At 55.8% G+C, this 24530-nt stretch overlaps 1 protein-coding gene across 1 annotated transcript in view; it reads left to right on the top strand.

The window, feature by feature from the left end:
- The window catches only part of DRC3 (dynein regulatory complex subunit 3), a 29038-nt gene extending 5545 nt beyond the window's left edge, over window positions 1-23493 (top strand). The window contains exons 3-12 of the mRNA XM_021694741.1: window positions 1696-1862; window positions 3300-3446; window positions 6893-7012; window positions 7662-7774; window positions 9091-9265; window positions 13700-13831; window positions 15841-15911; window positions 17603-17726; window positions 22690-22821; window positions 23380-23493. Coding sequence (XP_021550416.1) covers window positions 1696-1862; window positions 3300-3446; window positions 6893-7012; window positions 7662-7774; window positions 9091-9265; window positions 13700-13831; window positions 15841-15911; window positions 17603-17726; window positions 22690-22821; window positions 23380-23493 — 1295 coding nt within the window. The remainder of the gene's footprint in view (window positions 1-1695; window positions 1863-3299; window positions 3447-6892; window positions 7013-7661; window positions 7775-9090; window positions 9266-13699; window positions 13832-15840; window positions 15912-17602; window positions 17727-22689; window positions 22822-23379) is intronic.
- Window positions 23494-24530: the final 1037 nt, after the last annotated feature.

The raw sequence follows: 24530 nt of genomic DNA, 5'->3' as shown, positions 1-24530 counted from the left end.
GTGGGGGAGATGGTGCCCCCGGAGTTCAGCAGCCCCCACCTGACATGAGGCCCGGCTGGTGGCCCGCGTGTTGGCTGTCCCAGGGCTGAGGCTGTGCTGGAGCCAGCTAGAAGTGGCTCTCCCAGGCTGATTATGCACGTCTCGTCCCAACTGTGCATTCAGGGATGTCAGGCTGCTAGCTTGAAATTGGCCACGATGGAAGGATTTACACCACAGAGATGGCAAGCACTGCAATTCACGGCAAACCCCTCCACCCCCCGGCCTCCCAGCCCCCTTGTTAAACACTTACCAGCACACAGCCAGTTCCAGTGCGGTGGGGCCAGCCCTCCGAAGAACAGAACAGGCTGCACGGTGGGAAAGGGAGTGGGCAGCCCTGGCATTTGGCAGACCCCAGTTCAATCCCAGCTCTGGCCATGCACCCGACTTTACACCAGTTCCTGCAGCCCTGTGGACCTCTCTGTGCTGGCTGATCGTGGGCATATGCCACCAGGCTCCTAGAATCTCTGTTTCTTCATGCATCAAACACGGATGATGAGACCTTTGCTGTGGGAGTTAAATAAGGTGATGCGCTTAATAGCCAAAGAGACAATAAATTACCAGTAGTTTCAACTGTCAGCAGGTGACCATGCCCTGGTAGGCCAGGGGGGCTGAATTCAGATGTGGATAGACTAACTTCCCAAACCACTATTTGCATGTGACCACATGCAACTATCATGAGCGTGTTTCGAAGCTCATGAAAAATTTCGTTTGGGCCTATGGGCCATTGGTGTTCCACGACAGGCTTGCAGCTCCAACCCCAACCGACCCCAAAAACCCACAGTGCAGGGTACAAGCAAGTTTGGGCTAGTGAGGGCCTAGCGTCTCCACTGGGGGGCGGAGTTGGGGTTCTGGAGGAGCCTGAGTCAGCTGTGATGTAGCTGGAAGATCAGGCCTGTCCAGGGAGGAGCCTTGGATGAAGTCTGGCACCACTGAGGTTAGCTGGGTGGCTCTGAGCAAATCACTGAGCCTTTCTGAGCTACAGCTTCCCGACGATCACATGGGAAGAGAAATTCCAGACTGGCACTCAGGGCTATTGTCAGAGGATGAACTCGATAAACTGGTAAATGCTAAGCAGATAGGTGATATTTTTTTAAAGATTTTATTTATTTTTAGAGAGAATGGAAGGGGCAGTGAGGGAGAGAGAATCTCCAGCAGACTCAGCGCTGAGCCCAGAGCCCGATGCAGGGCTCGATCCCACAACCCCAAGATCATGACCTGAGCTGAAATCAAGAGTCGGACGCTTAACGGACTGCCTAACCGACTGAGCCAGCCAGGCGCCCCAGGCAGCATTATTCTTAAAATGCCCATAGGTGTGAGCGAAGGAGGCCCTCCAAACAGTCTCCTCCCACTCGAAGATGCACCGTTTTGGACCTGCCATTCATCATTTCCATCCCAGAACAACCACAGAGCACAGACAGGAGTTCGTGCCCTCATGTGCCCAGCCAGGAAGACAAGCGGTAGAACAGGAGAGGGCGGTAATAGTTGGAGACCACAGGAAAGAATCCAGGCATGGCTTCTAGAAAACCATAAGCTGTCAGACAGTGAGTCTGTTACTGGCCTGTCGGCTTGGTGCTATCTCCCAGGGCGTGAGTAGCCCCGATGGGTCTGTTTCAAGACAGTCCACCCACTGGACCCTCACAGCCCTCTTCCTTCCAGACCTGTCCTTCAACAACATCGAGGCCATCGAGGGGCTGGACACGCTGGTGAACCTGGAGGACCTGAGCTTGTTCAACAACCGGATCTCCAAGATTGACTCTCTGGATGCCCTGGTCAAGCTGCAGGTGTTGTCGTTGGGCAACAACCAGATCGGCAACATGATGAATGTGAGTTCTCGGGCCCGGGACTAGAGTGGCCGCCCTTGCCAGTCCTGCTGTCCTCCTAGCCCGGGGCAGAGGGTGAGGCTGGGCACTCTAGATCATCAGAGTAGCTGGGGACGGGGGAGGAGGATCTGTGGCCAGGGGAAAGGTAGACTTAGCCACCCAGATCACCCCCTTCTCCTAGAAAAGCCAGAAATCCAGACTATTCTACCAGAGATTGGATCATGTTTAAACACCATGTTTAACCCATGCTTAGCCCACCTGTGGAGGCCAGTTCGTACCTCTCTGCCTCTTCCCCTGAGCCCCACACTCACTCGAACATTTGCTGAGGTGGGGACCTATTGGATGTGGGGCCTTGGGCCTGAGCTCAAGGGTACAGAGACAAACAAGGTCTGGTCCCTTTGGGGGTGCCCAGCACACACCCACATAATCAAGACACGAGGTGACAAGAAGCCAGCGTCAGCCCAGGGCATTGGCAATGTGGGTGAAAGCAAGGTGACCCCCCTGCACGCCCCCAGAACAGGTGAGCTGACCTCTGGGTCCCCTGACTGGTATGTTCTCTCATTCCCCATCTGTATATTCTTACAGCACTTACCCCCAAGCGGTAACGATTTTATTTACTTTCTACACCATTCCTCTTCCCTGCCACTCAAATGTGAGCCCTTGCTGCAAGGGGAGGGACCGCGTGAGCTTTGTTCCCACTGTGTCCCCAAGGCCTAGCACACGCCTGAGGCCTGGTAGGTGCTTAATAGTGTTTGTGGAACATATAAACACAGGACAGAGAGAAATTCCTTCGGAAAGCAAGCTAGGTTCCTTCTTTTGCATAGTACAGCGTCTGGGTGTTCAGAAGATGCTGCCAAGGGAAGCATTAGCTACACTGTTGACTTTTCTCCCGCTTTACTGAAATAGAATATAGGAAGAATAAATGGCAGGTGGCGAATGTCCCTCTGTCATCCAGTTAATCCAATGTTACTAGAAATGGGGTTCTGTTTATTTTAACAGATCTGGCCCTGACACAGGGTTTACAAGGGAAAAGGCACACCTGCTCTGTGTGACCAATAGTAACCACCACCACCACCATTTACAGAGCGGGCGAGAGGCCCACCTCTAGATGCTTTCTGGAGCTCATTTCCTTTGGTCTTCCACACCTGTGACAAACATAATAGCATCCTTATACCCATATTACAGATGAGGAAACGGAGGCTCACAGATGTTAGGCAACTTGCCCAAGGTCCCACAGCCGACCTTTGACCCCAGGTCTGCTATCAGGACAGCCGTCCAGCCTGGAACCCCCAGCCCGCTCCTCGCTTGTCGCTCCAGCCACACTGATGGTGTCCTGGCCAGGCTGTGGACAGTGGCAGAGGGCTGAGGGGAGAGGCCACGGGGCTGGTTTCTGCTTTGCAGCAGTCAGGCAAATGGGTTGCTCTCACCCCTTCTCCCCAGATCATCTACCTGCGGCGGTTCAAGGACCTGCGGACGCTCAGCCTCTCTGGGAATCCCATCACAGAGTCAGAGGATTACAAGATGTTCATCTATGCCTACCTTCCTGACCTCGTGTACCTGGACTTCCGGCGCATTGACGACCACATGGCAAGTGTCTCCCTCGGGGTTTCCCAGCTCCAGTGCCCCTCCTGAGAGGAATGGAGCCCGTGCCTGGGGGACACTGAAGTGACGGGGAGCACCAGGAGAGCCCAGCAGAAGCGGGGAGGAGGACTGGCCCACGGGTCTCGGTGCTGGCCCTGCCCGGCTTCGGCCCCAGAGCAGAGCACAGTGCCTGGGTGGACTGTGTCAGCTTCTGAGTGTGGGGCCCTCTGCTTGCCAGAGCCTTCTGGAAGGTCCACAGAGATGGGGTGGGATCAGAGAGCTGCCCCTCCTCAGACCATGGCTTTCTCTTGTCCCATGACAGTACCAGAACCTGCGGCTTGAACTCTAATACTCTAAGTATTATTTTTTTTCATTTAGACAATAATTTGAAAATCAGGATGGGCTCCAGCCCTTGGAATAGGCCAGAGAGCTGTTGGGGTGTGTTTCAAAGCTCATGATAGAACTAGGGGACAGCCTAACACTGCACGGCTCCACAAAGGCATTCACTCCCCGGCCCCCAGAAGTTTCCATAAAGGGCAGACAGCCGAGCCTGGGCATCCCCATTGTGCTATAAGGAAACAAAGTCTCTTTTCACGATTCCGAGACTTGCCTAGAAGCATCAAGATAAGGTGCCTGGGTGGCTCAGTGGGTTAATCGGGTGCCTTCGGCTCAGGTCATGATCCCAGGGTCCTGGGATCGAGCCCCACATCGGGCTCCCTGCTCGGCGGGGAGCCTGCTTCTCCCTCTCCCTCTGCCTGCCTCTCTGCCTACCTGTGCTCTCTCTCTGTCAAATAAATAAATAAAATCTTAAAAAAAAAAAAAAAAGATAAAAAGTCAGAGGATATCAGAGCAGAGTTCTGCAAAGCAGGGGCACCTGAAATTCCCCGTCACTTGGTGCTGCAGGGCCTGGGCCCCAGAACAGCTGGGCCGGGACATAGGCCACCAGGGGAGGGGCCAGGATGTCTCCCGGGTCTGCAGCTGGAGTGCTGGATGGCTGGGGGGCCGCTCGCCTCAGCGGGACTGTGGGAGGACAGAGGTCCAAGGGCAGGCTCTTGAGGCACCCCTCAGCTCTGTGGTGCTCTCCTGGAGGGCTCCCCCTGTTTTCAGCAGGCCACTTTTAAGTCGACGCCCTGGACTGTGCCTGAAGGCTGGCCCTCCCCTCAATGCAGGGGAACAGAGCACAGTGCCCACAAAGCACACAGAACGGGCGGGGGCTGTGAATTTGCTTTGTGTGGGGAGGGGGGCCAGGCAGTGGGGCTGTGTTGGGGTTTAGGACTTATCCAGGTGAAGGTGGAGGCCCGTGGGGAAGCCTGAGCAGTTTTCGGCAGATTTCCTGATGTGGTCAGCAGTTCGGGGATCTGGTGACTGGTGTGCAGAACAGGGGAGAGATGTGGGATTGGGGGGCCGGTTGCGGAGAGAGGCAGAGGGCAGGGCTGGGGGAATGTAGAGGAGAGGAGGGCTCAGATACTAGAGACTTAAAAATTCAAATTTCCTTATTAAAGTATCAATATGTAAGAAAAGCATACAGCTCAACGAATAACATCTTTTTTTTTGGAAAGATTTCATTTACTTGAGAGAGAGTGAGAGAGCATGAGCGGGGTGAAGGGTAGAGGGAGAAGCAGGCTTCCCGCTGAGTAGGGAGCCCGACACGGGGCTAGATCCCAGGAGCCCGGGATCATGACCTGAGCCCTAAGGCAGACACTTAACCGACTGAGCCACCCAGGCGCCCCGAATAACATCTTTTTAAAAAGATTTTATTTATTTGAGAGAGTACAAGCATGCGGGAGCAGGGGGAGGGGGGAGGGGCAGAGGGAGAAGCAGGCTCCCTGCTGAGAGGGGAGCCCCATGCAAACTGGGGCTCAATCCCAGGACCCTGGGATCATGACCTGAGCCTTAAGGCAGACGCTTAACTGACTGGGCCACCCAGGCGTCCCTGAACAGCAGATCTTCAGAAGGATTTTAACTCTGCAGTATAAGCCCTTTGCAGCCAAGGCCCAAGTTAAGGCACAAAACTACAATGATCCATATACTGACGGCGTGTTCAGGAGTGAGGCTGGGATGGGCTTCAGGCAGCGCAGGACAGTGGAAAGAAAGCTCAGGACCTGGAATGGGATAGACCCCGGGGGATGCCCCTACCTTCCTTTGTGGCACCAATACACACATCCCACAGATACGTGAACATGCCAAGAGGGAAGGACTGAGATGTACAAGGTGGGGTCTGTGGTTTGGGGGTGGCTTCCCCAAGGCAGTGGTTCTGAGCTGGAATCTGTAGGATGGGCAGGAGTTGGCTGGTGAAGGAATGGCCCCGGGCCGGAGGCAGAGCACATGCAGAGGCCTGTGGCGGGACATAGCACGGGGAGGGCGCCGGCAGCTGGAGCTCAGAGAGCCGGAGCGGGAGGGTGGCAGGCGGGGCCATGCAGGCCACGGCAGGAGCTTGTCATTACCCTGTGCCCAAGAGGAAGTCCTACAAGGGAAGCAAGGGACTGACTGACAAGATCAGGTTTGCATTTCACAGAGATTGCTCTGGCTGTGCTGAGGAGAGTGGGCAGACTTGGCGGGGGGGCCAGGGTGCGTGGGGGAGGCCGCCTAGGAGGCGGAGGCAGGGGTCCTGGCCAGAGAGGATGGTGAGACGTGATCAGGAGCTAGCATGGACAGGCCTGGGCGCAGCCTGGGTCTGATGGGCAGGGGAGGGTCCAGGATGTCTCCCGGGTCTCCGGCTGGGGTGCTGGATGGCTGGGGGGCAGCCCACCTCAGTGGGACTATGAGAAGACAGAGGTCCATCTTGGACATGGTGAATTGGCGGTGCTCTTGAGGCAGCCGGGGAGAGAAGGCTTCAGAAGCTCCTGTCTGGCTCTCAGAGGTAGGGTCTGGGCTGAAGGTAAAGACCACAGAGTGTCCTCTGAGGATGGAGCAATCAGACGTGCTTGTACTTGATGCCTACACACCTGGGGTGTGTAGAGTGAGCCTAGAGGGGTGAGGACTGAGCCCCAGGGGCTCCAGCAGTCCCTGGTGCCTATAGGGGGATGAGCAGGAGGGGTGGGAGGAGAGCCAAGAGGTGGCAGGGCACAGAGCCAAGATCCGAGGCCCTTGTCACCAGGCCTGTGATTCAGGCAACTCATTTGACCTCTCTCCCGTGGTGCATCCCAGAGCCAGAACACCCGCTATGGAGAGCTGGGGGCACAAGTCACTGTGGCCCCAGGGCGTGTCCCACAGATCCTCCATCTGCCTGTGCTGCCTTCCTCCATCTTCGGGGTCCTTCCCTAATTTCCCTTACACTCAGAATACTTGGAAAAGGCCACGAGGAAGCAAGCCATTCTTGTGTGCGCAGCCTTCACTAGGGGGCTGTCCACACCCCGCCCAGGCCCGAGGGGCCACAGGACGGCAGAGGCCGGTGCGGCCCGGAGGCACCGAACAGGCCCCAGGAACAATGCCACTTCCCGTCCCCCCCTCAGAAAGATCTGGCAGGGAGTAAGCACCAGTACGGCATCGACGAGCTGAAGCACCGAGAGCACCTGATCCAGGCCCGGCTGGACGATGAGCGGGCCCGGCAGGAGGAGCTGAAGAAGCACAAGGTACTCTGCTGGCAGGGGCCCTGCCACCCGCCTCACGCTGCCCTGGCGCCAGGACGCCGGCCACAGCTGGTGGGCCCCATGTGCCGAAAGTCTGCGGGGCCCAGGCCCCGGAAACCTGTCTTGATTGAGAACGCCCCAACGGAGCACGTCCGTCATCCATAGGCCAGCACCCCGTCCCCGCCTTGCTCTGCCGGCCACCCGGCCCCGGAGCCAGCCGCAGCTCAGCCCGGACACCACCTGCCCCGTGTCCTCACTGGCGTGCCGGCTGCCGGCTCGAGGCCCTGTGGACACGATCTGATAGAGCAGCTCCTTCTCTTAACCCCCCTGGGCAGCTCCCTGGTGGCCAGGAAGGTTCAAGTCCTTCCTCAGCACGGCCCCGGACCCCTTCCTCCCCATAGCCGGCACCCCTTCCTCCAGCCAGACCGAGCCACGCGCAACCTTGATGCCCCTGCACCTCCGCACGGGCATGCCCTTCCCTGCCCTGCCTTCTTCGAGGGCTGAAGCCCCAGGGCAGCATCCCCTCCTCCACTCTCCGCACAGCGTCCGGTGCCCCCGGTGCCCAGCACAGGGCCCGGCCCACTGAGCCCTCGCCAGGGCCCGTGAGATGAATCTGAGTCCCCCCCGAGCCCCGCTGTGCTTCTGACCATAGGTCGCGTTCGTCGAGCACCTGAACGGCTCCTTCCTGTTTGACAGCATGTATGCCGAAGACGTAGACGGCAACAAGCTGGCCTCCCTGCCCGGCGTCGGCGAGCTCCTGCAGGCATATCCTCCCAAGGTCACAGCCACCCCCTCTGGCAGAGCCTGGGCCCCACGCCAGCAGCGGGCAAAGGGCAGGTCCCCTTCTGCTCGGGCCTCTGTTTCCCCATTTCCCCCAAACCCTAGAACATAAAACCCCTCCTTCCCAGCAGTTACCCCAGGGGCGGTGAAGCACCAGGTCAGCTGAGCGGCATGGGGGAAAGGCTGTCTAGATTTCAGGGGACTCACTGAGTCTCTGATCAGCATGGCACGGGGTCTGCTGTGCTACACAAACCAGGTTGTCAAAGAGGGAAAATTGACGTGTGTGGTGTGGCACTAAGCCTCAGTACCTATATTTGTTTTTTTGCTGTGTGCTTTGCATACCGTGTTTATAATTTCCCAAGTGCCCACTAGATGGGTCCTGTGATTAATCCCATTTTATAGTTGGGGAAGCTAGACTTGGAGAGGGTGATTTGTCCAAGGTCATGCAGCTAGAAGCTGGGATTTGAGCCCTTGTCTGTGGGGCCAAGAGCCTGCATCCTTCCCCCCACCCCCTGTCGGCCGCTGCCCAGAGGACATGAATGACACTTGTCATCCTGGCTATGGGGAAGATAATAGCGCCATCCCTGGGTAGAAAGAAACTCTCTCCCAAAACCTCAGCATTTTAGAAAGGGCGGGGGAGGGGGCGGGAAGGGTGTGAGGCTAAGCAGAAGGTGACGAGCCAGGACTCTGGGCCAGCCACATGGGCTCCCGGCCGGACTATGCCACCCACCAGCTGGGCGAGCTGGGCTCGCATCTGGGCTGTCGCGCCTGCCTGATCTCAAGGGCTCCGTGCTGCAGGTGAGGAAGCCGAGGCCCAGGGCAGGTGAAGTGGCTTGCCAGGGAGAAGCCGCAGCAGAGCTGGGACTTGAACCTGGATCTCTCTGCTTCAGGCCTGAGGTCCCCTGACCTCTGCAGGCTCCTTCAGCGTGCCCGCAGCAGCTGAGCACAGAGACAGGCCCCCGACGAAGGTGCCCCTAGAGAACACACCAGAGATAGAACTACACTGGCTGGGGCTGGCTCCCCCTGGGCTCCCAGCCCCACCCCGGCCCCTCTAGGTCCCCCAGGATGCCTCTCCTCTGCTCTGTAGTCTCCCCAACCCCCACCCCGAGGCCCCTGCTTCCTTCCCCGAGGCCAGTCCCATTCCTGAATCCTTCAGGCTGGGGATGGAGATGCCCCAGCACCACATTAGACTCCGAATCTCAACTCCCAGCCCTGCACCAGGAGCCACCACCACCTCCATCTTGCACCCTGCCACCAGCCTGCCCCCAAGATGGCCAGCAGCCTCCTTAACGGCCACTCACCTACAAGGACAAATTCGTCATCATCTGCCTGAACATTTTCGAATATGGCCTGAAACAGCAGGAGAAGAGGAAACTGGAGCTTGACACCTTCAATGAGTGTATCCAGGAGGCCATCCAGGAAAACCAGGAGCAAGGCAAACGCAGGATTGCCAAGTTCGAGGAGAAGCACTTGCTGGTAGGCTCTGCCCCTCCCTGTCCTTTCCCTACCCCCTGCTCCAGACGCTGACCCCACCCCACAGGCCTGGCCCCACTGCTGGGGATACGCACCACCTACCTCTGATGAGCCCTAAGACCCGTGGTCATTGTCCCCATTTGCCAGCAGTCATGCGGCTCAGTGGCAGACGCAAGTTTAGCCTTCCACCACCACCAGCCACAGCTCCAACACCACAGCCCGGCTGAGCGCAGGGTGAGGCCCATGGGCCTCCTTCACCTAAAACACGCCCGGGTTCAAGGTAGCGTCATCATTACTGTTAGCAATGGTGTTACTGTTACCACGCCTGTTACAATGACAAGGACAATAACTACTACTACTCTTTTGGTCATTCGTTCATTTAGTAGACATTTTCTGAGCCCCCCCTACCCCCTGCTCAGTGCCTTGTCCTGGGAAGCTGAACCCCTGCTGGACATGGCTCTTGCCCTTAGTGAGCTCCCACCTGTACGGGGTGCAGACCCAGGCCCTCCCCACTGCAGTGGGGAGCCCAGGGAGCCTTGAGGGTTCCTGGAGGGACCTTAACTCGGGCTGTGGCTCACAGGACAAAGAGAAATGGGCCAGGGATGGTGGAGGAAGGGCATTCCAGCTGAGGGAGCAGGCCCAGGTGTTCAGGACCTGCTGACCCCAGGCCACTCGGCCCAGCCCAAGCAGCGGCCATGTGTGCTTGGTGGGACTTGTTTCTTGTAGTTAGCATTATTATTTTAGAGAGAGAGAGAGAGAGCATGCTCAGGTGTGAGTGGGGTGGGGGGGCAAAAGAAGACAGAGAGAGAGAATCTTAAGTAGCCTTCATGCCCACCAGGGCAGAGCCCGACACAGGGCTCGGTCTCACCACCCTGAGGTCATGACCTGAGCCGAAATCAAAAGTCGGACACTTAACCGACTGAGACACTTGGGCACCCGTAGTTAGCGTTATTTTTTTTTTTTTTTTTCTAAAGATTTTATTTATTTATTTGACAGAGAGAGACACAGCGAGAGAGGGAACACAAGCAGGGGGAATGGGAGAGGGAGAAGCAGGCTCCCCGCAGAGCAGGGAGCCCGATGCGGGACTCGATCCCAGGACCCCGGGATCATGACCTGAGCTGAAGGCAGTCGCCCAACCAACTGAGCCACCCAGGCGCCCAATTAGCGTTATTTTTAAAGACCGATTCTTGTTCTAAGTCACAGATCTTCGTGAGACTCTAAGGAAAGCTGTGGACCTTCTTTCTCCTCAAAAAACTCCACGCAGGGCACCCGGGTGGCTCAGTCGGTTAAGCGTCTGCCTTCAGCTCAGGTCCTGATCCAGGGTCCTGGGATTGAGCCCCACGTCGTCAGGCTCCCTGCTCCGCGGGAGGCCTCCTTCTCCCTCTCCCTCTGCCCTCTCCTCTCTCTCTCAAAATAAATTCTTAAAAAATTATTAAAAAAAACAAAAACAAAAACAACTGTCCCCGCACACCAAGTCTGTGAGCACTTGCCTGCAGTGTTAGGGGCTTCAAAGGACCCACAAAGCCAGTCCTGGTTGGGAACTCTTAGTTTGAAGTCAAGCAAAATCCCCTGATAAGGCACGTTCAGATATGAGGGGGCCGGCGATGGGCCCCCGTGTGCTTCCCCACCCTCCTCACCTCCTCACTCCGCAGGTCCTGTTCTTGTCCCTGGTCTTGTCTGGTCGGCCTCGCCAGTGACCCCACATTCTGTGTGATTTAAGCCTCGAGACCCTCCTCCTCAGGTTATGGGCAGGGGTGTTACTGCGTTCAAGCGGAAGTTCAAGCCTGTCAGCAGAGGAACACATTTGGCTCCCATGTGTGTTTTGTTTGGCCTGCAGAGGCTTTTAAAACGTTTTGAACATCCTACTGACATTCTAAACGGGAAGATTTCACAGAAAAATTGTGGTTGCCAGCTTCTCTGGAGGCAGTTGTCAGCAGGGCCTTCGTGGCGGTTGTCCCCTCTGGACAAGCCACATTTCCAGTCCCCCGGTCCCTGTCTGGCACATCCTCCGTGACATTTATCTGGTCCCCAAAGCCACTGGATTCGGGATGTCTGGACGCCAGCCAGCTGGCTCCTCCTGAAGCCCCAGGCCTGGGCCCAGCCCCCTCAGTAACAAATCCCCCCCTGGAGAAGCAGGACGTGGGCCAGGCTACCGCCAGTGCTCCTGCTGGTGCCAAGCCTGACTCCCTGACTTCCAGGGCGGAGGTCTTCAAAGCACACCTGCTCCCCCTGCTTCTGAGGCGCCGGTCCCCACAGACCCATCATGGCGAGACCCCCAGAGGCTGCCTGGGATGAGCAAACTAAGCTCATCCTCCTAGGGCCGAGAGTAGTGGTCTCATGCAGCCCACACACCAGAGCTCTCCAGGGGCCTCCAATGCTCAGCCCCAGTTGAGCCCGCTCGCTGCCTTAGAAGGTCACAGGACTCCATGAGCCTGAGGTTCCTCATGGGACCTCTCTGAGCTTGTCCTGTACTCCCCCCTCAACCCCCACTAGCCCAGGACCCCCTCAGCGCCCTTTCCCGGTGCCCAGGGGGGCACGGCTTGGGGTCAGCGGGCGGGTGGGCACAATGCTCATGTGGACCCCTCGCTGGTGACCCTCTGATAGCCTCCATTTCCTCGTTAGAGAGATGGGGGTAACTGCCTCCTAGAACCGTGCTGGGGGCTGTGACCAGCAGTGTGTGTAGTCCGGAGGCACTGGACAGGCAGTGCATGCTGGTAAGCGTAGTAAGCATGGCCACAGAGGGACCACCGTAGCACGCATGACAAAACGTAGCATGCACTGTTCTGCACTTTGCTCTGCTTCTTTATGCAGCTTAGAGATCCTTCCAAAACTTGAGTCGCTTCCTTTTTTCATAGTTGTAAAATCTCTCATTGCATGGACGAGCCGTGATTTATTAAAGCCAGTCCCTGCTGACGGACAAGCCGGTTTTTTCCGATCTTTTGCTCTTCCCACCCGTGTCGCAGTGGGTAAGTTGGAGCAGGTTTGATCTGTAGGACGAAGTCCTGCAGGTAGAACCGTGTGTTGCTCCTTTTGCTAGTTACGGCTCAGCTGCGCTCGGTGGAGGCCGGACCTGTGCTGCCGGCTCCGTGTCAGACCGCTGTTCTCAGGCTGCCTCGTCTCCCCCGATCTGGTCCACTTGGAGTGCATTTGTTTTCTCTTCAGTGAGGGTAAACATTGCATGTTTCACAAGCATTTGTACTTCTTACTCCGTGAACTGTTTGTTCTTGTAACATGCCCTAACCCATTTTTTCCACTTGGTTTTTGGTCTATATCTTTTTTTTTTTTTAATCATTACTTTGTAGGAGCTCTTTATAGATTGAGACGTCAGCCCTGGGTCAGTGCAATGAGCTGCAAATATGTTTCCCAATTCGTGGTTCATCTTGTCCGTTTTCTGTCTATGGTGCTTTTGCCATTCAGAATTTCTAAAACTTTTATGTAGTATAATTTATCAAGTCTTTTTTTTTTTCTGGTTATACTTACAAAGGACTTCTTCTCTCTGAGATTATTTATTAAAACCCACCCATTTTTCCTTCTAGTACTTTTATGGCTTTACTTGGTACATTTAAATCTTCACTCTGTGGGAAATTTGTTTTCATGTAGGTTCGAGGTAGGGATTGAACCTGATTTTTCTCCATACGGGGTAGCCATTATTATAAATATCATTCATCACACTGAATTGTGTCAAGTTACTCTGTCCTCCTTCCCAGCTAATACCATATAGCAACAGAAACAAGTTGACAACGCATCTGATGGCCAAGTCCCCAGGACGTTTGTTAGTGAATGGCTGGAATTCAGTGCCAGGTTTGGACCCCGGGGTGCTTTCTAGCCCATGAGCATCTTCTCATTCCAAACAGTCCAGCTCTGGGGTGCTCTGCGGGCCCGACTGGTTTCCTAAGGACTGGACATTTTTCCAGTGTCTCTCCCTACCCATGGCTGCTGTGGACCTTTTATTGGAGACTGTTCGCCGAGCCCCTGCTGAGAGTCAAGAGCTCACATATACTGCCTAATCCCCAGAACTTTGTGACACACACACTTCTCTCCCCCTTTACACGAGGAAAGCAAAGCTTCGAGAATGAAGGGGGCACACTCGAGGTCACACTGCTAATAAGTGACCCAGACAGGATTCAAATTCAGGTTCGCTTGACTCTGAAGCCATTGCTCCTTCCGCCCAGCCTAGCCGCCTCTAATGGAAGCCAGAGCTAACGTGGATGGAGCACTCACTAACCAGTACTAGCATCCGCTCTAACTGCCTCCAGGCACGGGGAGCGTAAGTAGCTTCCACAAGCCCACGAAACTGCCAAGTGGCGGAGCTGATCCACTTGAACTTGGACAGTCCAACCCCAGAGTCTAAGTTCTTAGCCACAAAACCAACCGTCGCCTGTCATTAACTAATTACACTTAGTCACGGATTCCTAAAGCACAGGTTTTTATTTCCAGAGTCTAAATGCCATTCGAGAGGAGTCCGATCTGACCAATATCGAGATAAAGATAGTGGAATATGGCGAGGACATCACGGAGCTGTTCAATGTGCTCATGACACTGGAGATGCAGTTGGTAGAGCAGCTGGAGGTGAGGCCGGGCCCCAGGGGCACAGAGGTGGCGCAGTCGTGCCCTGCCAGTCCCATTTGCAAGAACACAGTAATTCAGCTGCAAAACCGTACTCGAGCTGGAACCTTCCCGGGCACTCCTCTGCTGGAAACGTCCAGTGCGACTCAGCACGGCCGACTAAAGCTTTCTTTGCTCATCAGTCCTGTGTTTGCTTTTAATATATTTCAATCATTCAGAGTGTAAGTGATTCTTGTGCTGCATGAGAGGTGAGCTCATTCCTCTGGAATGCACCCCCTATCCTGGAAGACCCCAGAGCCTCAGCGGGGAGAGGTGGGGTTTTTTGGTTTGTTTTTTTGTTTTTTTAAGATTTTATTTACTTATCTGACAGAGAGACACAGCGAGAGAGGGAACACAAGCAGGGGGAGTGGAGGAGGGAGAAGCAGGTTTCCCGCCGAGGAGGGAGCCCGATGCGGGGCTCGATCCCAGGACCCTGGGATCATGACCTGAGCCGAAGGCAGATGCTTAACGACTGAGCCACCCAGGCGCCCCCCCCTTTTTTTTATTAGACCCAAGGAGCTATCTGGGTGCTTGAAAAACACAGTGGGCTCCCGCTCTAGGATGAAACAAAAGCTCCTCCGCATTGCAGCCCACTTTGCCGCATCCCAGGGCCGGGCAAGGAGCCTGCAATTCAGCACTAAGTCAGGGAAGCGCAGAGCGCTGCTATCTAGAATTCCTTACAGCCCGAGTGACTCGTGTGTTCACATGGCAGCCGAGGCCGTGATGAATCGAACCTCATTGGATGCTGCCATGGCTGGGCCAAGAGATAGCACCTAATCAATTCCTCACATGTCAAGTGATAGCTCAGACACGGATAGATCTGCCCATCACAGCACAGGGCAGATGCTCGCTCCCCGCTGGGGAAGGCTCAAGCGCTGCGGAAAGCTGCTCACGGAGCATCAGGGGACGCTCAGGCAGCGGCTCCCGACCTCTTCCTGCAGGGAGAGCCCCTTTCTGACATCGAGAAGTTCCCCAGAACCTGTGCATGCTCGGGCATACTGGTATCACCAGCAGCCAAGAAGCTGTCAGGTGCACTCGTGCTTTTCAACGACCCCATGTTTATTCATTACGACAGTGTTTACACACATTGGAAAAATGTGCAGCTCAGCCTGCAGTCAGTCCTCAGACTCGGGCAGATTCCCGGTGCCCTCAGCACACCCTGCGGCCCCTGGAGTCCAAGGTTGATCAGGGGCATGACCCATCCTGGGGGGGGGGGGTGGTCACAGGGGAACAGGCCTCACCATCACATTTCCCATGGTTCCCTCACTCAAGTCCCATTTAGGCCCTGGGTGCCCAGCTAAGTGCTGGGATGCAGCAATGCAGGGGTGCATTGGGGGGAGGTGGAAGCCAGGCTCGCAGCCGCGCTCGCGGCAACAGGTCAGGGGTCACGGCCAGCATTACTGAGGCACCTTGCAAGGCATTTTGTGTGAAGTAACTCATTTTAACTTCACCGCAATTCCACAAGACAGGTACTATAAAGGAAACCCATTTCATAGATGAAGACGTTGAGGCTCAAGGAAATTAAACACAGTGGTAGAGCTAGGATACTGATCCAGGCAGTCTGGCTCTTAGCGACTTTCTCCCCTGTTTCTCTGGAGGTGATGGACAGATGCCAGTGAGAAGCCCAAAGGGGGTTAGCTCTGTGTGTGTACGTGGGGCTCGTGGGACAAGCATTCCTGGCAGAGGGACCAGCACGTGCAAAGGCCTGAAGGAAGCTTTGAGTTAAACTGTCAGGGGGTGGTGAGTAAGCTGAAGTGGCTGGAGAGTAACACAGGGGTGAGAAAGAGGTCAGGAGAGAGGGCCAGTTCACAGACATCTACCTGGGAAAGTCAAGGTGGTTGGTCTTTACCCTGAAGGTCTGGGATTAGAGGAGGCACCTGCTAAGTTTTACAAAATCACCTTTTGCTCTGATACTAGGTCAGTCGAGTTCATGTCTAAATATTCATGTTAACTGTGTTCTTTATCATTTCCAGGAGACTATAAACATGTTTGAAAGGAACATCACGGACTTGGTGGCACTCTTTATTGAAAACGTCCAGAGCCTATATCCTTTCCTTGATGACCCTCCATGGGGAGGTGCTACTGGCCCATAGCAGTGCTCCTCCTGCCTCCAGGGGAACCAGGGGAGAGGCACTTGCATTTTTCTAAAAGATTTTATTCATTTATTTCAGAGAGAGCATGAGCGGGGTGGGGGAGGAGCAGAGGGAGGGGGAGAAGCAGACTCCCCGCTGAGCAGGGAGCCCAATGCAGGGCTCAGTCCCAGGACCCTGGGATCATGGCCTGAGGCACCCAGGCTCCCTGACACTTGCATTTTTAACAAAAGGCAGAGAAGGGTACAGCTCCTTCACGAACTAAGCAGGATGCAAATCAGTGTAGTCCCCTTCCAGGTGGCCACCTTTGGAATCACACCTACCCCCTCCCACTACCACCAATGCCGTAAACAGGTTGGCAGAGATAGTAAAAAGGCAGGGCTTTATAATCATACTTCACTTTTTACCAGAAATACCTGAGCCCCAGTTTGATGTACAGAAAGATCTCTACTTGCACCAAGGTGCTATCAGACCCATCACAGGATCCCATGTCGTGGGACTCTCCACCTTCGAGATTAGAGGCATGTAAAACCTCCCATTTTTCACCAAGGAAAAAGCTCACCTTCAGAAGATGGAGATTTGGCAACCCCTTGGAATGTTCAAAGAATGTTCCGCAGGGTCTGAGGGAGTTTCCTGACCCTCAGAACAATGGTGCCTTGTTAGAGTGAAGGTTTGGATGCCTAGCCTAGCCAGGTTGCTGCGTGGGGCCCCGTTTGCAGTCGAGGCCCTGGCATATTTGTTCTCAAATGAGTGATGTTCACAGGGAGACCGTACCCCAGAATCCCTGCCTGCCTCCCGTGTTGCAAGTATTCACGCCCTGGGAGCAGGGCCACATCCATGTTGCAGACACTGACCAATCCTTTATAATGAGATTGTCAGGTTAAATGTCATGGTTAGGAGCCTACATCTGGGGCATGACCAACCCTTCTGCTACCTGAATTCAGGGCCCTGCATGGGGGTTGGGGGAGGGCAAACTGCTCTGCTCTACCCCAGAAGTAACCTCCTGGTCCTGCCTTCCTGGGCCCACAGTCCTGCAAGGAGACAAGTTATGGAGGCAAAAGTAAGCAGAGGCCAGGGCCCGGAGCCTCCCTGAGGGAGGGTCCTCTGAGAACCTGAATGTGAGCCAGAGGGACAAGGCAGAAAAGTGGGGAGGACATTCCAGGCAGAAGAGGCAGCCCCGTGCAAAGGCCCTGAGGCCCTGAGCGAGCTTCAATTCCAAGAGAGGCTGCAATAGAGAGTGGGAGGCTCCTGGAGAGCCATGAGTATGGGAAGGATGAGGTCCAGTCTAGCTACATGATTAAGAGCTCACTGGCTGCTGTGGGGAGAAAGGGCTAGAATGGGGAGACCAGGACTTGGTTTGCTGTCCAGGCAGGAGGCAGTGGCGGGAAGAGATGTGGAGGATAGAGGGGCTCTGCGGGGACCCAGCACCGAGGGGCAGTGATGACCAGGGGTGTGTGTGTGTGTGTGTGTGTGTTGGCTGGTTGGTTGGCTCTGGGGTTTTGTGCATGTGTACGACCGGCTGAGAAGGGGTGCCCTTCCGCCCTGCAAAGTTTGTTCTTGTGTGGAGGAAATGGCCCAACCCTCTGAGGGGCTGCAGGGGCGCCTGGCCTGCTCCGCCCCTGGCCTTTGCTTAACTTGGCTGCACGATGGCTCAGTGCCGGGACCTGGAGAACCACCACCACGAGAAGCTCCTGGAGATCTCCATCAATACTCTGGAGAGGATAGTCAAGGGCGAGCTCGACGAGGACCTGCCCGACGACGTGCGCGCTGTGAGCACTGTGGGCGGGGCCGTTGGCGCGGTGGGCGGGGCTCGGGCCCAGTGGGCCGGGCCGAGCGCGGTGGGCGGGGTTGGGGGCGAGGCGGGCCGGCTCAGGAGCCGGAGGGTCGGACGCAGTGCCTGCCCCCCACCCTCTGTGGCTCTAGTAAGCCTGAAAGCCTCCTCAGCCTGTTTCCTCACCTGCAAAAGGGACGGACCGTAACCCCCTTGGCAGGGTGGTTGGCAGATGAAGTAGGCCAACAAATAAAACACCTAGTGGGCACTCAGTGGGGAGCAGCTGAAGAGGAGCTCATGGTAATTAAGGGGTTTCAACTTACCAACAGTTTGGTTTGCAAAAGGTCATTTCTGTAGGGCTTCTGGAAGTTTCTGAGAGAGGCAGTTGCAAATAGAGGTTAAGTTCTGAGATTCCCTCTGCAGGTCTTCCTAACCCTTGCGTGTCTGTGGTGGGCTGCACTGGTGTGGTGTTTCGAACAGCCCAAGCACCATTTCCACCTGGCCTGTTGCTGTCCCCCACCTTCCGTCAGCACGTCCAGGGATGGGTGGTCCCGCATCAGCAGTCAGCCCGAGCTCCTGAGCTGCTCACCCGAGGAGGCTGTCCGGGGCTCCTGCGCTGCGGTCCAGTGGCGATGTGTGTTGTTTCTCTGGGGAGGGACGCAGGCCAGATCCTTGGCAGGAGCCTGCTTTCATTCCTTCATCAGTCATCCCACTCCCCATTTCTCAGCTTCTCTCACCTCCATGTTAGCATGAGATCAAGCCACACTGTCCTTTGCCTGGACCACTGGCCTCCTTGCTACCCTTCCGTAGGCTATTACTCCCCACACAGCAGCCAGAGATCCTGAGGAAACCCAAACCTCAGCATTCTGTGCCTCTGCACAACACGCGGTAATGGCCTCCCGTGACCCTCGGAGTAAGCTCTTCACTTTACCGCAGTCCACCAGACCCTCGTGCCCGGCCTGCCTACCTCAGCCGCCTGCCCCCTCGCCCCAGCCTCGGAGCCATTCCCCAAGCTCCCAGGCTTGCTCCTTTCATTTGATATTCCACCTAGCAGACATGCCCTTCCCTCAGCCCCCCGGGTGTGTGGCTCGTCCTTGTTCAGCTCTCAGCTCAAATGGCAGCTCCTGGGAGAGGCCTTCCCTCATCACTTTCCTGGAAAGCCACTGTGTCTCGATCACACATCCCATTTATCGCTGTCAGAGCCCGTATTGCAATTTCAGGCTCTCACGCGTGTGTTCATTTGCTTATGTGACTATTCACACCACATCCAGGCTCACGGGGAAGGCAGGGATGGCCTCTTCGCGGCCGGGTCCCTCGCCAGGGCCAGCAATGGTGTGTGGCACTGCCACAGTCCAGCTGAAGGGCCCTCAGTTCGTCAGGGGCTGGCTGAGTCCCCGGACAGAGACCAGCAGTCCCGGCTCCCACGGCCTCTGCTGGGGGCCGAGACAGACGCCTAGGGCAGCAGGGTGGTGGCCAGCCCTGCCTCCCTCAACCCCTGCCCAAGCTGCTGTGGCCAGACAAAAGATGTCACTTCCCCTGAGCCCTGAAATAAGGCCGCCCCCAAGAGCCCACTCTGCTGTGCCCCAGAGGGACCATCGAGGGGTCATGGGGTTCCCCCATGGCACGCCTCCCAGTCTGTGACACTCAGCGGGCACAGGACTGACACATCCCTAATAACTGGGACACAGAAAAATCTGGGCCCCGAAACTCAGCGGCAGACAAGTAGGCTGGACTGGTGCCTCCAGTGGCCAGCCCTCTCTCCTGCCAGGATGACTCTGCCTGGCGCCATCTGTCACCTGTTCCTGTGGCTCCGGGAACGCTCAGTACCTGCCGACTGGGTGGGGGCGGGCCACAGTGGCTGGCGACGCGGAGCTCCACCGGCCGTAGGCTCGCCACCGTCGGGGCACGGAAGCCTGAGGCTCACGTAGGATCTCCTTTATCTCCGCAAACAACCCTACAAAGGCGGTACTGTTAACATTCACAGTTTACGGATGGGAAAACTGGGTAAGACTGCGTCTCAGAGAAGTCTGGTAAGCCGCGCAAGGTGACAGTGCTTGGGAGGACTAGAGTCTGGAATCGATCCCCAGCCTGAGAGATTGTAGACTCTCACTGTAGACTACAAGCTGGCGTTCTGGGTTTGCCCAGGGCCCCAGGCCCTAGGGTAATGGGGCTCTGCTTTGGGCTTGCTGGTAGGACTGGTGTCGAATGCCACCCTCGAGGCCTCATGGGGGCAGCCAGCTGAGCGCACTGCACAGCCCGCCCTCTGTGGGCCAGGGTGAGCTCTGTCCTTTGAGGAATGCCTGCAGTTGCATAGAGAGACATCACCAGGACCTTAATACTGTGGCTTAGGTCTCCCTAATTATTTAAGTAGGCTCCACACCCAGCACGGAGCCCAACGCAGAGCTTGAACTCCCAACGCTGAGATCGAGACCTGAGCTGAGATCAAGAGTCAGACGCTTGGGGCGCCTGGGTGGCTCAGTCGTTAAGCGTCTGCCTTCGGCTCAGGTCATGATTCCCAGGGTCCTGGGATCGAGCCCCGCATCAGGCTCCCTGCTCCATGGGAAGCCTGCTTCTCCCTCTCCCACTCCCCCTGCTTGTGTTCCCTCTCTGGCTGTCTTTCTCTCTGTCAAATAAATAAAATCTTAAAAAAAAAAAAAAAAAGAGTCAGACACTTAACCGACAGAGCTGCCCAGGCACCCCGAGTTCTCCTTACATTTAAGCAACAAGATGGGGCACATTGTTCTTGGGGGGAGGGGAGGATGCCTTGATTATAAGAAGTAATTATAACAACAAACTGCTGGCATTTACTGAGGGCCAGCCGTCCAAGAAGCAGAAGCACCGGACACGTATTCTTTTTAATCTTCATATCAGCACAGCAAAATAGGTACCATTATGGTTCCCTTTTACAGACGAGAAACCCGAGGCACGAGACGAGAGTAACCTGCCCAAAGACACAGCATATACGTGGTAGAGCTGCGATCTGAACACAGGCAGTTTGACTCAGACTCAGAGCCTGTGGCAAGACAGGGATGTTCGGATGAGTGAATAGGGCCCTCAGTGAAGAAAAAAAATCCAGTTTCTCTTATCTAATTATCAAGGAGCGGGTTCGTGATAAAGCGTCTCATGGAGGAGATTGTTTATCTCTTTAAAACTCCTCTCATTCAGTCCAGTGATTGTGATCAGCTCCCGCCACAGTTGGGGCCAAATCTGTCTTCCGAAGTCCTTCGGTGCTTTGGAAGGAAAAGCGGCGCATGCTCAAGGAGGAAGCTGTGGCGGGGAGGGAGGGGACAAGAGCGGCGCTGGCATCCCCAGCGGCCCCTGGCAAGGGCCCCTCCACTGGGGCCGGGGGCTGCGAGCCTCGTGCTGCCATGAGCCGCTGCCACGTGCTGGGGGCCGAGGGAGGGCACACTTGCTCCCCGGGTGCTCTGAGCAGCCACGTGGGCGTCCAGCCGCGGTGGTGGGGCCCGCACTCAGGCCCAGGCCACAGAGAGGACCTGCAAGTCCCCAGAGACTGTGCTCAAGTGACAAAAGTCATGCCCCCACCCCGCCCCAAGAATTTGCTCTGAAACAAGTGTGTCTTGAGGGCTGTGTCTTCACCTCCGTGAGGTCCAGCAAGGCCCTCAGGGAGCCAGGAGCCTAGGAGACCCGCTGTGACCCTTTTTAAAAGTGAAGAACCAGGACCTTCTCATGATGAGTGGCTCTGGCTACTTCTAGATTACCGGGACGCGCTCCCGCGCAAGCTGCCTAAAGCCCTTCCCAGAGTCTGGCCCGGGACCTTCTCGCACAGAGGAAGATCTTCATGACTTCCTGTCATTTCTCCCATGCGGCCGGGCTAGCATCAGCTGCGTCAGCCAGCCTGGCTTCTCTTCATGGGATTCTGTGGAAAACCACCATCCCGGGAAGTACTCACAGGCATTACAGGCATTACTGTGAAAAGAAGTCTGTGGCCAAATAAACTGGCAAACCAAGAGAGACAAAGTTAAAAGAGTTTATACTTTCCAGAGCCTTCTCTGTTTCGTGCCCTGTTATGCAAGGCTTTCCCAAAGGTATTTGACCAAAGAAAACATTTTTGGGGATTTTTTTGCAGAAATACTAATATCTCAAGATCCCATAGAACATATTTTGGAGACTATTAAGCTAACCACTACTATACTAAAGAAAAACAACAAGTATTTATCCGCTTGCAGTCCTCACAACAAATGGAACATTCGGGTCTTTTGCCTTTCCTTCAAAGCGTAAGCAGCGCTTACGAAGTGCACCCGCAGCCTTGCCCTGCTCTGGGGAATGATTCCACTTGATTTCCAACTGAGCCAGCTACACAACAGCCATGGTGTGGACACCTAGGACCAGCCAGGCCTGGTGGAGGGTGGTCATTCTCAACAACTTTTTACAAGGCAGAAAACAAGGTCAGGAACAAGAAGGCAGGAGACCCCAAGCATAATCCAGAGTTCAATTGGGTTAACGTGAGGGGCAATGGAGAGACAAGGTGGGGCGAGCAGCCATCGATTTATAGGGCCTTCTGTCCTCAGAGCAGCCCGAGACCTGCAGCCAGCCTCACACTTCCCACCCAGCCAGCAGGTGTCAGGCAAATCAGACTTGAGGGCCAACAAGAGAGAACCACTGTGGGAGCAGACGTCGTGAGTGAGGTCACCTGTGGAACAACCACCTGCCTGCCTCCTCCCTGAAGGAAACACACTCCCAACTAGGACTGCAAAGTCAACGCCTTGGTGGGCCCCTTCCCCATAGCGCTTGCCACAGCTCAGGTCTGGGAGGCGTTGTCCCTGGAAGATGAGCTGCAAGAAGAACGCTGATACAAAGGTGGGCGCTCCACTGGGCGCCGGGCAGCTGCCTCCTCCAGCCAGGGGACACTCGGCTGTTCCCTTTCTCTTCGGCCCTGTGACTGTGTGCTCGGGGGCAGGGAACGTGACACACACGCTCATCTGATCTTTCTTGCTCACCAGCTTTTTGTCGACAAAGACACGATTGTTAATGCTGTCGGGGCATCACATGACATCCACCTCCTGAAGATCGACAATCGAGAAGATGAGCTGGTGACCCGGACCAACTCTTGGTGTACGCACTTGGTGGACACAGTGAGTGGGTACTACCCTGGTCTAGGAGGCTGCACCCATTTCTCCAGCTACCAGGCGGAGAGAAAGGGGAAATCTTTCCCTGGGAGCATATACTCTTGGCAATATGAAATACAGTTAAAAAAATTTTTTTTAAAGATTTTACTTGTCAGAGAGAGAGAGAGAGTGCACGTACAAACTGGGGGAACAACAGAGGGAGAGGGAGAAGCAGGCTCCCTGCTGGGCAAGGAGCCCCATGCAGGACTCGATCCCAGGATCCTGGGATCATGACCTGAGCCGAAGGCAGCCTCTTAACCAACTGAGCCATCCAGGCGCCCCAAAATACAGTAAAATTAAGGATGGTAGAATTCCACACTGAAGACAGACTTTAGAACCCACATGCTAACCCACCCTAACTCCTCCCTCAAAGAGATGAGCAGAACTCGGAGACTTTAAAGTAAATGAGGGATGCAACTACACAAATTTCAAAGAACGACTTCCTTTTCCCCGAACTGTGCTCAGTAAAAGAATACCAGCAAATTCTCTGACTTAAGGACCTCGGGCTTTGCTTTCACCCCTCAGATCCACAAGGATGAGATCATGAGGAACCGCAGGCGAGTGAAGGAGATCAATCAGTACATCGACCACATGCAGAACGAACTGGACAACCTGGAATGCAGTGACGTCATAGATTAGAGCCTCACCAGCCCAGACAGTTCTTCAGAACACAGTCCTCGGCCCTCGCAGTGCGCACACACACCACACACGTCTCCCTGAACGCTTCACGAGTGTTACTGGGAGTCTCTCAACCCACAACCCCTCCCCCCAGCACCATTCTTCCCCTACCCCTGGGGAAACCTCCAAATGTAGAGAAAAATAAAGGACCATGTCTCTTTTCTCCATTCTTTTTTTTTAAGATTTACTTAGTGATTTGAGAGAGAGAGCATGAGCAGGGGGGAGGGGCAGAAGGAGAGAAGCAGACACGCCCCCCCGCCACTGAACACAGAGACCGATGTGGGGCTCGATCTCATGACCCCGAGATCATGACCTGAGCCGCAACCGAGAGTCGGTTGCTTAACCGACTGAGCCACCCAGGCACCCCCATCTTTTCTCCATTCTTTAAAAAAAAAAAAATCATCAGAACTCCTAATCACGTACGTGCAAAAGGAAAAGTCCAAGATGATCAGTTGGCCTTGCAGTTGGCCAGCTGCAGAGCAGCTTCCAAGGTGGCTGCTAGACCCCTGGCCACGGCCTAACGTCAGCTACGTGCCCACCGTCTCTGCTGACGCGCCCAGGGCAGGCCTCCAGCGGGAGGCGGACGAGGCTGACGTGGACTGAGTCCTTCTCTTCTCCGTGTGCTGAGGAGGGACACAGGAGAGGCCGGAGCCCCCGGCATAGCCGTGGGACCTGGGCCGGCCCACCAAGGTGGAGGCCACGGCTCCCTGCATCTCTAAGGTTGGCCACAGGGGCCACACGACCCTCCAGAGGTGAAGAGCACAGGCTGGGCCTCCCATGTCACCTCTGCAGCCTGAGCTCCAGCTCAGGAATGAGAAGTGGGGCGGTGACCGTACCTCATCTGAGCACAGTCAGGGCCTCAGGGAGGGCACCTGGCCTGCGGCCCCAGGAGACCGCACAGGGCACCCAGGGTGGGGCGAGTGGCCGAGTCAGGAGGACAGTCGGGGCTCCCTGGGCAGGGCACTTCCAAGTCAGCCGGCCTTGCCCTGCCCACCTGG

The sequence above is a fragment of the Neomonachus schauinslandi genome, chromosome 15, assembly GCF_002201575.2.
Source record: "Neomonachus schauinslandi chromosome 15, ASM220157v2, whole genome shotgun sequence".
NCBI lineage: Eukaryota > Metazoa > Chordata > Mammalia > Carnivora > Phocidae > Neomonachus > Neomonachus schauinslandi.
This window is presented reverse-complemented; position numbering and strand designations above follow the sequence as displayed.